Source organism: Pseudorca crassidens, chromosome 7, assembly GCF_039906515.1.
Source record: "Pseudorca crassidens isolate mPseCra1 chromosome 7, mPseCra1.hap1, whole genome shotgun sequence".
In the NCBI taxonomy this organism is placed as follows: Eukaryota; Metazoa; Chordata; class Mammalia; order Artiodactyla; family Delphinidae; genus Pseudorca; species Pseudorca crassidens.
In genome coordinates, this window is record NC_090302.1 from 100,200,461 (window position 1) to 100,212,748 (window position 12,288).

Here is a 12,288-nt window from a genome sequence, read left to right on the forward strand (position 1 = left end):
GGCCTGTGGACCTCGGCTAGGCCTCCAGATTGCTACAGGTTGTCCCCTAGGAGGCCTCAGTTTCCCCATCTGCAGAGTGCATGGTAGTGCCAAATTGACCTCCAAAGTCCTTTCCAAGCTGGAGATGTGGCTCTGCTTTCGGAGCCCTGCCTCTCACAGTGAGATGTGGAACAACCTTGATGGTTCCAGGTGGCCTGTCCTGGGGGGCATCCTCATTGGAGCTCTTCTGTGACTATACAGCTTGCCCACCCCACCCCTCCCAGAGCCCAAGGAGAGGCGGGGCTCTCAGGCCATGGTGGTTTATTGATGCACGTCGCAAGCACAGCACACAGGCGGGTGTGCCCCCAGCCCAGGGCAAACACGAGGCCAGGGGAGGGCAGCGGGCCTTTTCCGCTGCCCTCAGCAGAGGGGAAAGGGCCTGGGGCCCACGTCCTCTCCTCCATGCATCTCCCACGGCCCCCAGCCCTGATCCATGCCACGGAGACAGCTGACCACACCACTCCCTGCGGCTACAGAAGAGGCAACCAGCTGTCCTATCTGCCCACTCACTGAGATATGGCCTTGTTGGCCTGCTGCCCACTTCTGTCCTTCATCGCAGAAATCCGGCTGTCACCTTGGGGGCTGCTTCCCACCACCTGACATCACCTCTGGCATCCCCCAAACAGCTGCCTGCCTTAATTGACACCTCTCCCCGTCACCCCACGCAGTCTGCTCGTCCCCAGGGTCCACTCTCACCACTCCCATGACCCGTACAAAAGTAGGAAAGAGGTGAAAACGTTGAGTGGCCCAAGAAAGACCTCACCAAGAACTCCCCAGGGAAGGGCCTCTCCGCCAATAGGCTAGCTTCTCGGTGGGTACCCGACAGGGCCAGTGGGCGGGGGCGCGAGGGGGCGCGGGGCAGGGTAGCCACAGTCCAGATGACACACAGGCACAGGGCAGTGGCGGCGCCGCGGCAGAGCGAGCGAGCAAGCGCGCAGCCAGGCGGGGTGCCAGGGCTCTGGGGGAACGCCCTCACTTCCAGTTCCACGCCGGGTCCCCCCGGCGTGAGGCCGCCCACTCCCGGCTGAGGAAGGGGTCCCTCCGGGTCTCAGGGGTCTCTTGCCCCCTCCTCGACCCCAGCGGCTGCCCTTGCAGACCCAGCACTCTGAGCAAGGGAGAAAGTACGCCGGGATTTACACCATCTCCAGACGGAAGAGGGGAAACACCAGCAGCCAGGTGCCCCCGAAGCTAAGAGAAAAAGAGGGCCCTTTTCTAGAGGGCAGGTGGAGAAGGGGAGGCACAGCCCTCCCCGTGCAGGAAGAGGGTGCCTCGGGGTAAGAAGCAGGGGGGTGGGGTGGGGGCGGGATGGGGGCGGGGGGGGGGTCATAGCGGTGCAGGAGACTATTTATAGAGGGAGAGGGTCGGGCCTGCGGTGGGAAGCCCCCAGGCCAGACTCACGGGGAGGGGCATTCTGTGATTGGCCCTGAGCGGGAGGGGGTGGGGCTGAGGAAGAGCACGCCCACAGCTCTCGGCTCACCTCCGGAGGCAGGCAAGCTACAGGTGGGCCTTGGAAGGGAAGGCTTCCCCGGGAGAGCCCTAGGAGGCAGGTCTCCTGAGATGGAGGCCTGGGATGAGGCAAGAAACAGCAGGGCAGGGAAACCAGAGGAAAAGGGAAGTCTCTAGAAATCCACCCGCCCCCCCACTCCCCACCAACCTGCTGAGGCTAAGAAGCCTTCCCAGCCCCACCAGGCATGGGTGGGCCATGCCTACCAAGGGACCACCCTCCGTTGCCTCCAATGCCCTGGGGAAGGGAAGGGAAGGGAAGAGGGAGATGGATGGCATGGAGGGAGCAGGGCGGCAGGGGAGAGAAAGCCAGCTCCCTGCACCTATGCCACCCATCACCACCCTGCCTGCCATCTCTCCCTAGCCCCCCAGCTCCCCAGAAGTCCCTAGCGGCCCACGCTGATGTTGCAGGTCTTGCAGCTGGGGTCTTTCTTGGCGTCAGCAGTGGACAGGCTCATGAGCTGGTGCCCGCTGATCTCCCCCAGGGTGCCCAGGGACAGGTCGACAGGCTCGGTGTAGATGATCTCCAGGATGAGGTCCTGGGCGTGGCGGAAGACCAGCTCCCCATCCTCCACGCTGCAGGTCAGGAACTTGTTGCAGGCAATGTCCAGGAGGGGCAGGCGGTCACGGCAGAAGCGATCCCCCAGGGAACCCTTGGGGGCCAGCACCAGGATGGCATAGTGGTAGGCCGTGTACATACAGTAGAAGTCCGCAAAGTAGAGGTTGGTGCTAGGATTGAAAAGGCGCTGGGCAGGGATCTGGAAGCGCCAGCGGCCGTAGGGGGAGTCCTGCGGGGGCTGGCCTGTGTTGAACTCCGTGTTGCAACTGAAGAAGACCCCGTGGAGCATGCCGCTGGTCGGGGAGCCGTGGCTGCCACTGTTATCCTTCAGGTAGGGCTGCAGCATGTTCCCGCAGTGGGTCCTGCCCACCCCAGGCGGGGGGGAAAGGCCCAGGGGAAGAGAAAATGCCGTTGGTTAGCTGGACTGAGGCTTGGCTGCTATATGCGACCTTGAAGGGTGTCAGCCCAGCTCCCAGCTCTCCCACCAGCTACCGCCTCCACCAGTCACAAATAGAACATTCCAGAATGCAAGAGAAGGGAGGGCCCCAGAGACGGGCTGATCCAGCCCACCTCTTCTCGGAGGAGAGATCTGAACGCGCCACACCCCAGCTTACAACCCTTTGATGGGACTTGCACAAAAAGCAACGCCATAAAGATCTGTTCTTTCGGGCCCCACCTCCCAACACCCCCAAACGCACAGGTAACCGGTAACATCCTCCAGCGGGAACCCCACCCCAGGTCTTTCCTGCCTCTGTGCCTTTGCAGTGCTCTCCCCTCTGCCTGGGCTGCCCCTCCCACATTTTCCCACCTGGCCTGGCAAACTTCTGATCATCCCTCAGGTGTCCCCTCCTCTCCAAAACCTTCCAGGAACAGCAAGCGCTTACATTCAACAAAATTTTGACTGCCTACTATGTGCAGGACACTGAACTTTACTCAGCAATCACACATACTTATTATATTCCGTCTGTCTGTACTTCCCCTGATAGACTCTGAGGTTTGCCAGAGGCAATTAAATTGAAGCGTGTCTGGTTGGGTGACAGGTGCGGGGCTCAGCAAGCCTCATCCTCTGATTTCCTCTCCAGTCCCTCGGCACCACCTTAAAGGGCGCCCTGAGACCCTTCCCCGGAGCCTCCAGGTTTCCCAGTGCGCAGTAGGAAGACCACAGCCCTTCGTATTGAGAATCCTCTCACTCTGTATTCCCCTCACCACCTCCCTTGGGACCCAGGGCCTGAATTGGAGGGACAGCTGACCTGCAGCCCTAGAACCCAATGAAAGGAACTCTCCAAAAGGAGGATCAAAGCCAGGGCCTCGTCCACTCATGACTGTTAGCGTGGTGCCCCAGGCAGCCCCATCCTGAGAGCCCTCTCCTTCCCTGGAGCCTAACATCCCCCCCAGATCCAGCCTGGGTTATGAGGGTGGTGAGGACTCCAGAGGAGGATCTGGCAACTAACAGGGTGGGGGTGACGTCAGACGGCTGGGGCGGCGGGCAGATCCAGGGCAGGAAGGAGAGACCCAGGCGTACCTGGCGTGCTGGAAGTACTCCTTGTGATGGTTGCGGTAGAAGACAGAGAAGCGGAGCATGCGGCCTGCGATCTGCTCGGCCTTCTCCTGCAACTGGGCCAGGTGCTCCTTGGCGTAATCTGCAAGAGTCCAGGTGGGTCAGTCGAGGGCCAAGCGGGGGATCGCAGCCTGCCCCACAGATCACCCACTGCATACCGTGAACGCCGGCCCACCTCTGTCGTCAGGGCGCAGGGGAGACCAGACAGTCACAGCACCTTGGACCAGTTAGGAACAGACCACTTGGCCTGGCTGGGAACATGAGCAGCTGGATGCTGTCTCTCCTTGTCACCTCTGGGCCCTGTTGCCAGAGGCTCAGGGCTCTGCGTCAGAAAAGGGCAGAGGGCTGCCCAGTTTATACAGTCATGTACAGCGAGGGCCCCAGAGGCTATGATCCCAGACCATCCTCGTGTGAAAAGAGGACCAAGAGGCAAAAGACTGAGAGGAGACAATCTGAGGTCCTTTGGGGAGAGCCCCTCAAATCCACCAGCTAGGAGGCTGCCCACACCACCGCATGGAAGCCAGTTGTAATTTCAGGTGGAGAGTCAGGAGGAAACTGCAGAGAACCAAGGTGAATATTTAGGCAGACCAGGGTCTGGGGCATCCCATGAGAAAGGGGGAAGGTTGGAAACAGCATAGTCAAATTGGACTCCCTGGGCCAGGGCCAGAGGCTGGGGCCGTGGAGCCCAGGCAGGGCTGCTGCTAGCCTAGACAGTGCCTTTGCACAAAGTAGGAAGAGGTGCCCTTTCCTCCTTGCTGATGCAGCCCTGGCCAGGGTGCTGGGTTTGACCAAAGGAGGAGGAACTGAATTGCAGCCATCCCCAGCTCCCCAGTTTGCATGACCTCCCACTACATGTAGAGTTCTGGGGTAAACCAAGAGGCTTTCCCTGCAAGGTGTAGGAGCACCTCCAGAGAGTGGCGTTTTGCAGCTGAGCTAAGAAAAAAACACCAGTCAAAAGAGAAAGGCAGGTCAAGGAGACTTGGGGCACAGACTTTGGCAGAGGATGGAGTCAGCAGCCTCTGAGGCCTGGGGCTAAGGATGTCCATGCCCCTTCCTTGTGACAGAGGGAGATCTGGGGCAGTTCTCACCGTGGGCACCAAAAGAATGGAATATCATGGGGCCGATCCTGGGTCATCAGTGAGCAAGTACGCAGAAGCCCAGTATTTGTTCATGTTGGAATTTGCAAGGTAATAGGTGAGTTTGTGGGATGGTTTTCCCAGCCTACGTGGAGGCTCAAGACAAACAAAATGTGATTGTCCTACAAAGTGTCCAGCGACCAATGATCAATAAACAAAACATGGTCCATCCACACAATGGGGTGTTATTCAGCCTTAAAAAGGAAAGAAATGCTGACACATGCTGTAACATGGATGAACCTTGAGGACATGATGCTAAATGAATAAGCCAATCACAGAAGGGCGAATACTGTGTGATTCTCCTCACACGCGGTACCGAGAGTGGTCAAATTTACAGAGACAGAAAGTGGAAGGGTGGTTGCCAGGGCGTGGAATGAGAGGGGAACGGGAAGTTGTTGTTTAAGGGGCATAGAGTTGCAGTTTGGGAAGATGAAAAAGTTCTGGAGATGGATTGCACACCAATGTGAATGTACTTAACGCTACTGGACTGAAAAATGGTTAAGGTGGTAAATTTACGTTATGTGTATTTTCCCCCACTTATGCTTGCCCCAAGCCAGAAAAGTAACTCCATCCCTTTCTGGAAGAGGTATTGTCAATGTAATTAGCAGTGCTCGCATCTGCCTCCTGCATCAGACTGCAGGCTTTGCGGGGGCACGGGTGGGTCTCATCCATGGGTGTCTCCCCGTTGACCGAAGCATGGTGCCTGCGTACAGCAGGTGTTCCTAAGTGCATGCCGGGTTAAGAGGAAGTCCCCTCCTGACCATTACTAAACCAGATGTGCCAAAGCAGCCGGACAGCAGGGCCTCACCCCCAGTGCAGAACTCGACCGTCTCACTCCAGCCAGACACGAGGTACTCCCCGTCGCTCTGCTTCACGGCGGTCTGCACTGCCACACTGTACTCCGTGCGGGGGCTCAGGAACCAGTGGCCTCTCACCGTCATGGGCAGCGGCACAGCCTTGGCCACGAGCTTGGTGGGGACATCCTGAGAAATGGGGCGCGGACAGAGAGCCTAGAGTCAGATTGGGGGTCACGTCCACTCTTGGCATTCCCCCAGACCTCCCACTCCCCCAGATGGCCGCCTTCCTGCTGAGGAGAGCCAGAGCCTCGGGGATTCAATGGCTCGGTGCCCTGGCCACCATTTTCCCGCAGAAGCAAGCAGTGGCCATTGGGAAGGCCATACAGACACTCCCTGGCCTCCACCCCCTTAACCCCCGATGCCCGTTCTCTTGGGAACTGAGGAGAAAGACCACTGGGGTGGAGGCCTGCAAAGTTGAGGGCGGCGAGACCTTCTTTTCCGAGGGAGACTTCGAGAGCTCTGCACACTGCAGTGCTGTCTCCACGGCAACGGCAAATGCTGAGAAGCCAGGGAGGAAGGGAAAATATGCCTTCTTCTTTGGGGGGGAGGGTTAAGGGGGTGGTGTTGAACAGTCACGTCACCGTGGCAACTGGCCTGCCAAAAGACACCCAGATTGGAAAGCCAGTTCCAAAGAGAGAGAAGGCGAGTAACCCACACGATGCGGTCGTCGTGGGAACCAGCTCTTCCCACCTCACTCTTCCCCCCTGCCTCTCTGCCAGCTTGAGAAGATGGGAGCCTTCCTCCCACCCGCCCCCACACTGGCTCTAACCCAGGGGAAGGACATCCCAGCCAGTGCAGGACTCGCCATCCCTCTTCTAAACCCAGCAAAGAATAGGCCAGAGGGTCGGGGACACAGAGGATCACAGGGGCCTGAGGACCAAGCAAACGGGCACAACCCTGTTCGTGGCCCACGTTGCCCACCCGGTCAACAATAAGGCTGCTTTCTCAGTCGGGGGCTTTGTCGGACCCCTGAGACGCCATCCCCAGGTGTGGCGTCTGTGGCCGCACCCTGGGTTTTCCCATCCCATGTGAAGGTCCAGTCGTGATGCCGATGATGGTGTTTGCCGTGTGCTGGGCCGAAGCCAAATACCACGCAGACAATTACCTCAATGAAGCCTCTCCCAAGCTGGCATTATTATTATTCCCTTTTTACCAGTGGAGGAGAGAGGTTAAACAACTTTCCCAAGATTACACAGTAAGAGCTGGACTGGAGTCGGGCCTCTCTGACTCCCAACTGTCCCCTCTAGGCGTTCTGTTATCCTGCCCCCTTCAAGAGCAGGGGCTCGGAGGAGGCGCTCTGGGCACCCTGCACTCACCCGGTGCTTGAACTTGTTGGAGTTCTTATTCTCTTTCTTGTTCAGGTCAATGAAGTAGTGGGTGACCCTCTCCAGGTCACTGTTCTCCATGGTCCAGGAGATGCGAAAGGAGTCACAGGTGATGTTGCTGACCTCAATGCTGTGGGGCGTGGACAGCAGCTCCATGCTCCCCACTGGTTTGGCTTCTGTGTGGACTGAGGAGAGAGGAAGACTCAGCACCTCCCTCCCTGCCACGGAATCTTCTAGAACGTCTTGCTCCCAACATCACTTGCAAGGTGGAACCTTGAGGAGCCATCGATTGCACCTGCCTCATCAGATCTGATGGGAAGATAGCACGAGGAGGACTGGAGGGGTGGGGCCGAAGGTGGGCTGGGGTGGCCCCCTCAGGGGCTCTTGGCTCTCCTGGGAGGTGTCTGCAGAGCAGATGGCACCTGACAGGTGGCGGAGGCAGTGGGAATGCTTCAAACGTGGGTCAGGACAGATTTGCAGCAGATGGAGCCAAGGAGGGGGGCCCTCAGCCAGCAGGCGTGAAAAGAGAAAGGGGTGGGGTGGAGAGAGCAGTGCCAAGCGGTGGAGGAGTGGCAGGAAGCCCCCACCGGGAGCAGGGTGTGAGGGTGAGGCAGGCAGGGGGCTCTGGCAGCCAAGAGGCCCAGGATGCCAGGGCTCTTGGGTTCAGGCCCCTCCTCCCTGGGGGTGACTCAGCAAGGGCCACCACAACTCGGGGCTGGGAGTACGAGTGCCACCGAGATGGCGTGAATCCACTGGTGGTGGGAGGGGACAGTGGGGCCACGGTTCTCTTCCACCTGTAACATTTCAACTCTCGTTCTTTTTCTTTCAGCAGATCCTCTGTCGCTTGACTCTTAAATTACTAGTTTTTACCTTTACATCTCTTGCAGGCCAGCTACGTGCTAATAATTTCACAAACGTCATCTCATGCAAGCCTCACAATAAGTAGGTACTATGATTATCCCCATTTTACAGATGAAGTAGCTGAGGTTGGTGGGGTGGGGGGTGGTACTAAGATGTCGAAGGTCACACAGCTGCAAAATGATTTGAACTCAGGTATGTCTGATTCCAGGGCCCAAGCTCTTTATCACGAAGCTAAGGTTGTGTCCCCTTGTGTGTGTGTGTGTGTGTGTGTGACACATGTGGTGTGTGTGTGCACAGGTGCACGTGGTTTTACCGCTATTTATTTTTCCTCCTTCCATCCTTCCCTTTCAAGGAATTGCTTTTTCTCTCACCTCCCTCTCTCACTCCTTTGCTTCTACCCCTGGCTGCTGTTCCAGGTGGGAAAGGACCACACCACCATTACTCTCAACTGTGCTTTAGCTATAGGACGAGCTGACTCTGGCCTTGACTTTGGCCTGGCTCACGGGAGCTCCGGGGAACAGGGTGGGGAGTGAGAGGAAGGGGAAGTGACTGTCTCTGGGACAAGAAGGTGAATGTGGTTGGACTCTGTCCTGGGGCGTGTGCTCATTACCGCATAGAGCTCATGCCTGCCTCAAGCTCAGCCCAGCACACCTCAGATTTCTGGAGTGTCATCTCCTTTTCTCCCCCTGCCCTCTTCCTCACCCAGGCGCTAAGGGTGAGAGCACCTTGTGCCTTCGAAAGCAGGTACTTCTATTTATAGCTCCCAGAAGGTCCAACCCACACTTTCCTGTCAGTTAAGCCTGCTCCGGAGACTGGCATCTCTGGGCTGCCTGGGCGGCAGGCACAGGGAGAAGGATATGGGTGATGGCCCTCACCTGTCCCAGGATGTCACCTGAATCCTTGTTTCATCTTAGCTTCCCACCCTAAAGTGTGTGCCTGCCTGTTGTGAAATTCAGCCAAATGCCAGTGACTTCGCGTATGGGGAATCCTATGGTGAATAAGCACAGGAGTGCTACCAGGTCCACCCCGAAATCAAACAGAATGGAATCAGTGTCTAGAAACAACTGTATGATAATAAACCAGCTGGCAATTCCCGGGGACAGGTGTGGAGCAGGGGGGGAGTTGCCATCCTTCGGGCTCCCAGTGAGGAGCTCCCCCCGGGAGACACATGTGTGCCCCCCACATGCACACACACATACACACACATGCACCCACGCACACCAACACAGACACACAGCCACCCCAGAGGGCCTGAGTGGCCACCTCCCACCCTCATGGGACACAGTCTACGCCTAGCCTGTGGGTGGACACCTATTCCTGTCCCCGTACTCCTCAGTCTTCTTAGAGGCAGGGGCAGCAGGGGCAGCCATGTTTGGTGGCAGGGGTCTCCAGGACCTGGCTCCTCCTTTCCTCTCTCCAGTTCTAGGAGAGCTCAGATCACTTCCCCATGCTAGCTTGGGGGGAGGCAGTGAGTGACACTGGGAGAACAATGAAGCCGAGTGGACCAAGGATGGGCGTGCACCCGGGTCTCCAAGCCCTGATGATGGAGAAGGGCAGGGTTTGAGGGACAGGCTGAGACAGCACCTGAGAAACACCCACGGTCCCGTGTAATCCACCCCAAGACAAGCATTTACACACCCACACACAGGCAGGCACACACGCACGCACACAGATGCACTGGGTATGCCCACCCACACCTGCCACACACGGCTGCACACGCCTCCTCAGACATCCTCGTCCCACACACTCACCTACGCACTCAGGTACCCTCCGCCACCTTCCACGTTCTAAGAATGTCCCACAGTTGTCCCTCCACAAGCTGTCACCTCCACACAGACCCACGCATGTTCATGTCCGCAGGCTCTCACACACACACGTAGGCACACACGCCTTCCCACAAGCCATATTTGGGGAAGAAAGGAGGCCACAGGCACCAACATGCATGAGTGCCGCCTCCACAGAGGCACACTATCCCTCCGCCTGCCTGCACACATGTGTGCGTTCGCATCCACGTCAACCTCTGCCCATATGCTGGCGTTCTCTCTCACGGCTTCTCCAGGCTCAAAGCCACAGACTTTGAAAACACGTTTGTCTCCACCAGGCTCCGCCAGCCCTGATCCTTCACATGCCAACAGGTTTGCGCACCTACGCACGCGGGCCTGCCCACGGACAGAGGCTTCTGCCTGCTCTCCCCACCTCCATCCCCCTTCTGCTCTGGAGTTGTGCCTCCCCACGTAGAAACCCTCTGGTCGCATGCAGTCAGCCCCCCAACAAAATGAACTCCCACACGCGTGACAAGTGAGATGTCCACACCATAAATATACTGCCTCACACCAACCCCCGCCCACACAGCCCCCAGGCTGCTCAGATAACTGATCCCCCCCCACGGACCTCACATGTACATGTATGTTCCCAGACCCACCACGCGTGAGCATAAGTGCAGGCAGACAGAACTATGTACGCAAGCAAGCCTCCACTTCCCCGGCAAGCAGGTACTCTTGCTGAACACGCCGATACCCCCGGCCCATGCCCACTCAGAACAGCCGCCACACGCCAGAGGGGACGCATCCCCCCACCCCGCTGTCCCTGTTGGCATCTCTGACTGCAGCAGAATGGTCACGGGCTGACTGTGGTGCCCCAGGGACTGGATCCAGCTGTGAACCCCTTTGCCAAGGGCCTGGGGGAAAGGGGACAAGGTCGTCAGCCCCGGCTATCCAGGTGGGCACCTCGGGCAGTGGCAGGACCCTGGCGCCCCCTAGTCCCTGGCCACCCAAGTCCCTCTCGGGATTGACAGCTGGATCAATGCTCTGGGGAGGAAGGACACTCACCTGGCTCCACCGGGCTCTGCAGAGGAAGATCTGGAAGGGAGGGAGGGGAGAGACCTCTGCGTGGACAGTCTCCCCAGGCTGAGGGGCAGCAGCTGGATGCCTGGGTCAAAGGCGGCAGCGCTCTCTCGCTCCCCTGGCTCCTCTCTCAGCTGCCAAGGAGGCTTCTTCCATGCCCCGCAGGCAGCTCCTCCCTGGCTCTGCAGCACAACGCTGCTGCCCCCCGAGAGGCGATGTTCCCAGCCGAGCGCCAGGAGAGAAACGAGCGAAATCAAAGCGGCGGCGTGGAGGAGAGAGAGGCAGAGAAGGCGAGAAAGAACGAGAGAGCCAGACCGAATCTGGCTCCACCAATGGGATCAGTGGCTGCCCAGCGTCAGGTGACAATAAGCAAGCTTGGTCCCTGCTCGCCTGGGCTGGTGGGAGGGGGAAAGGGCAGAGGGTCTCCCAGGGAGCTACACCGATGTCCTTGGAGACAGTGGCAGTGAGCACCTTTCCCCCATTCTTCCAGGACAAGCTGCCCTCAGAAGAAGTCCCTCCAGCACACCCCTGCTTGGAAATCTCTCACTTGAAGGCAGCCCCTAAACTTCAGGATGCTGGGAGAGGGTGGGGCTTAGCCTAAGGGCTCAGGAGCTCCAAAGCAAGGATTCTGATTGGCGGATGGGAAGGGGGGCTGTGAAGGGGAAGGGTTCACATGGGGTATGTGAGCTGCAGGCGGGCAGGAGGGGGGTTCTGCCTACAGTCTGGATTCTCTCCTCAGGGCCTTTTGCTGATCTGTGGCTCCATTTTCTTACCAACTCAGTCAAGAGATATCAGACCTGCAGCTCCAGGGCCCCCTGATAGTCAAGGGAGAATGTCTGGCTACTTAAATTCCCCAGGGGGAAAAAAAAAAAACAAGAGAAAGAAGTTGTGGGGCAGTGAAGGAAGAGCAGAGGCAAGAAAGTGGGGGTGGGAGGGACACACAGAGCTTGGAGTGTTCTCATCCCAGCCAACCACCTGGGCTCAGAGAAGCCAAGCCCTGAATACCTTGACCAGAGAGATTCCTATCTGCTGTCTTAACAACAGGAAGCTTTTCTGCCACCCAGAAATGAGGACCCTGAGCATGCCACCATGAATAACACTCAAGGAAATTTGAGTCAAGCAAACAACAGTGACAAAGAGTATGTACGGTGTGGAAACGCACAGGCTTTGCAGTCAGACAGATACGGTCAAAATTCTTGCTCTGTCACTTTCTAGCTGGGTGACCTTGGACAAGTTACTCAGCCTCTCAGAGCTTCAGTTTCTCCATCTGTCAAGTGGGATGATAACACAGGTTTGTTGTCATCACTGAATGAGAAATCACATCGTAAATCTCAAAGCTCTGGCTGATCTACCAGATGTGCCCAGTCACGCATCAGAGCTGTTATCATCACCATCATTATTGACCGTGCCTGCCTGCAAAGAGCCCACTGCCTTTTAGGGGAGAAAAGATGGGCATTTAGAGACCCAATTAGAGAACAAGGCGTATACAGCTAAATTGAGGGTACAGATGTGGATGCACAAAAGGAGTGAGGACCAGCTCCAGAGAGCAGGGGGAGCGCAGGCAAGAGGAGAAGGTGGAAGCAGCAGCGTGGTGGAAGGTGGGGAGG

At 57.8% G+C, this 12,288-nt stretch overlaps 1 protein-coding gene across 2 annotated transcripts; it reads right to left on the reverse strand.

Moving 5' to 3' along the window:
- Window positions 1-283: 283 nt before the first annotated feature.
- PHYHIP (phytanoyl-CoA 2-hydroxylase interacting protein) lies at window positions 284-11,243 on the reverse strand. Of its 2 annotated transcripts, none has more exons than XM_067745097.1 (5): window positions 10,667-11,243; window positions 6,969-7,162; window positions 5,604-5,778; window positions 3,624-3,741; window positions 284-2,463 (listed from the first exon to the last, which is right to left on the reverse strand). In XM_067745097.1, exons 2-5 carry the CDS (start codon window positions 7,131-7,133, stop codon window positions 1,929-1,931), a joined length of 993 nt encoding a protein of 330 aa, XP_067601198.1. In that variant the 5' UTR covers window positions 7,134-7,162; window positions 10,667-11,243; the 3' UTR covers window positions 284-1,928. The 2 variants fall into 2 exon arrangements, with proteins under 2 accessions (XP_067601198.1, XP_067601200.1); XM_067745099.1 differs by lacking the exon at window positions 10,667-11,243 and adding an exon at window positions 9,590-9,709.
- Window positions 11,244-12,288: the final 1,045 nt, after the last annotated feature.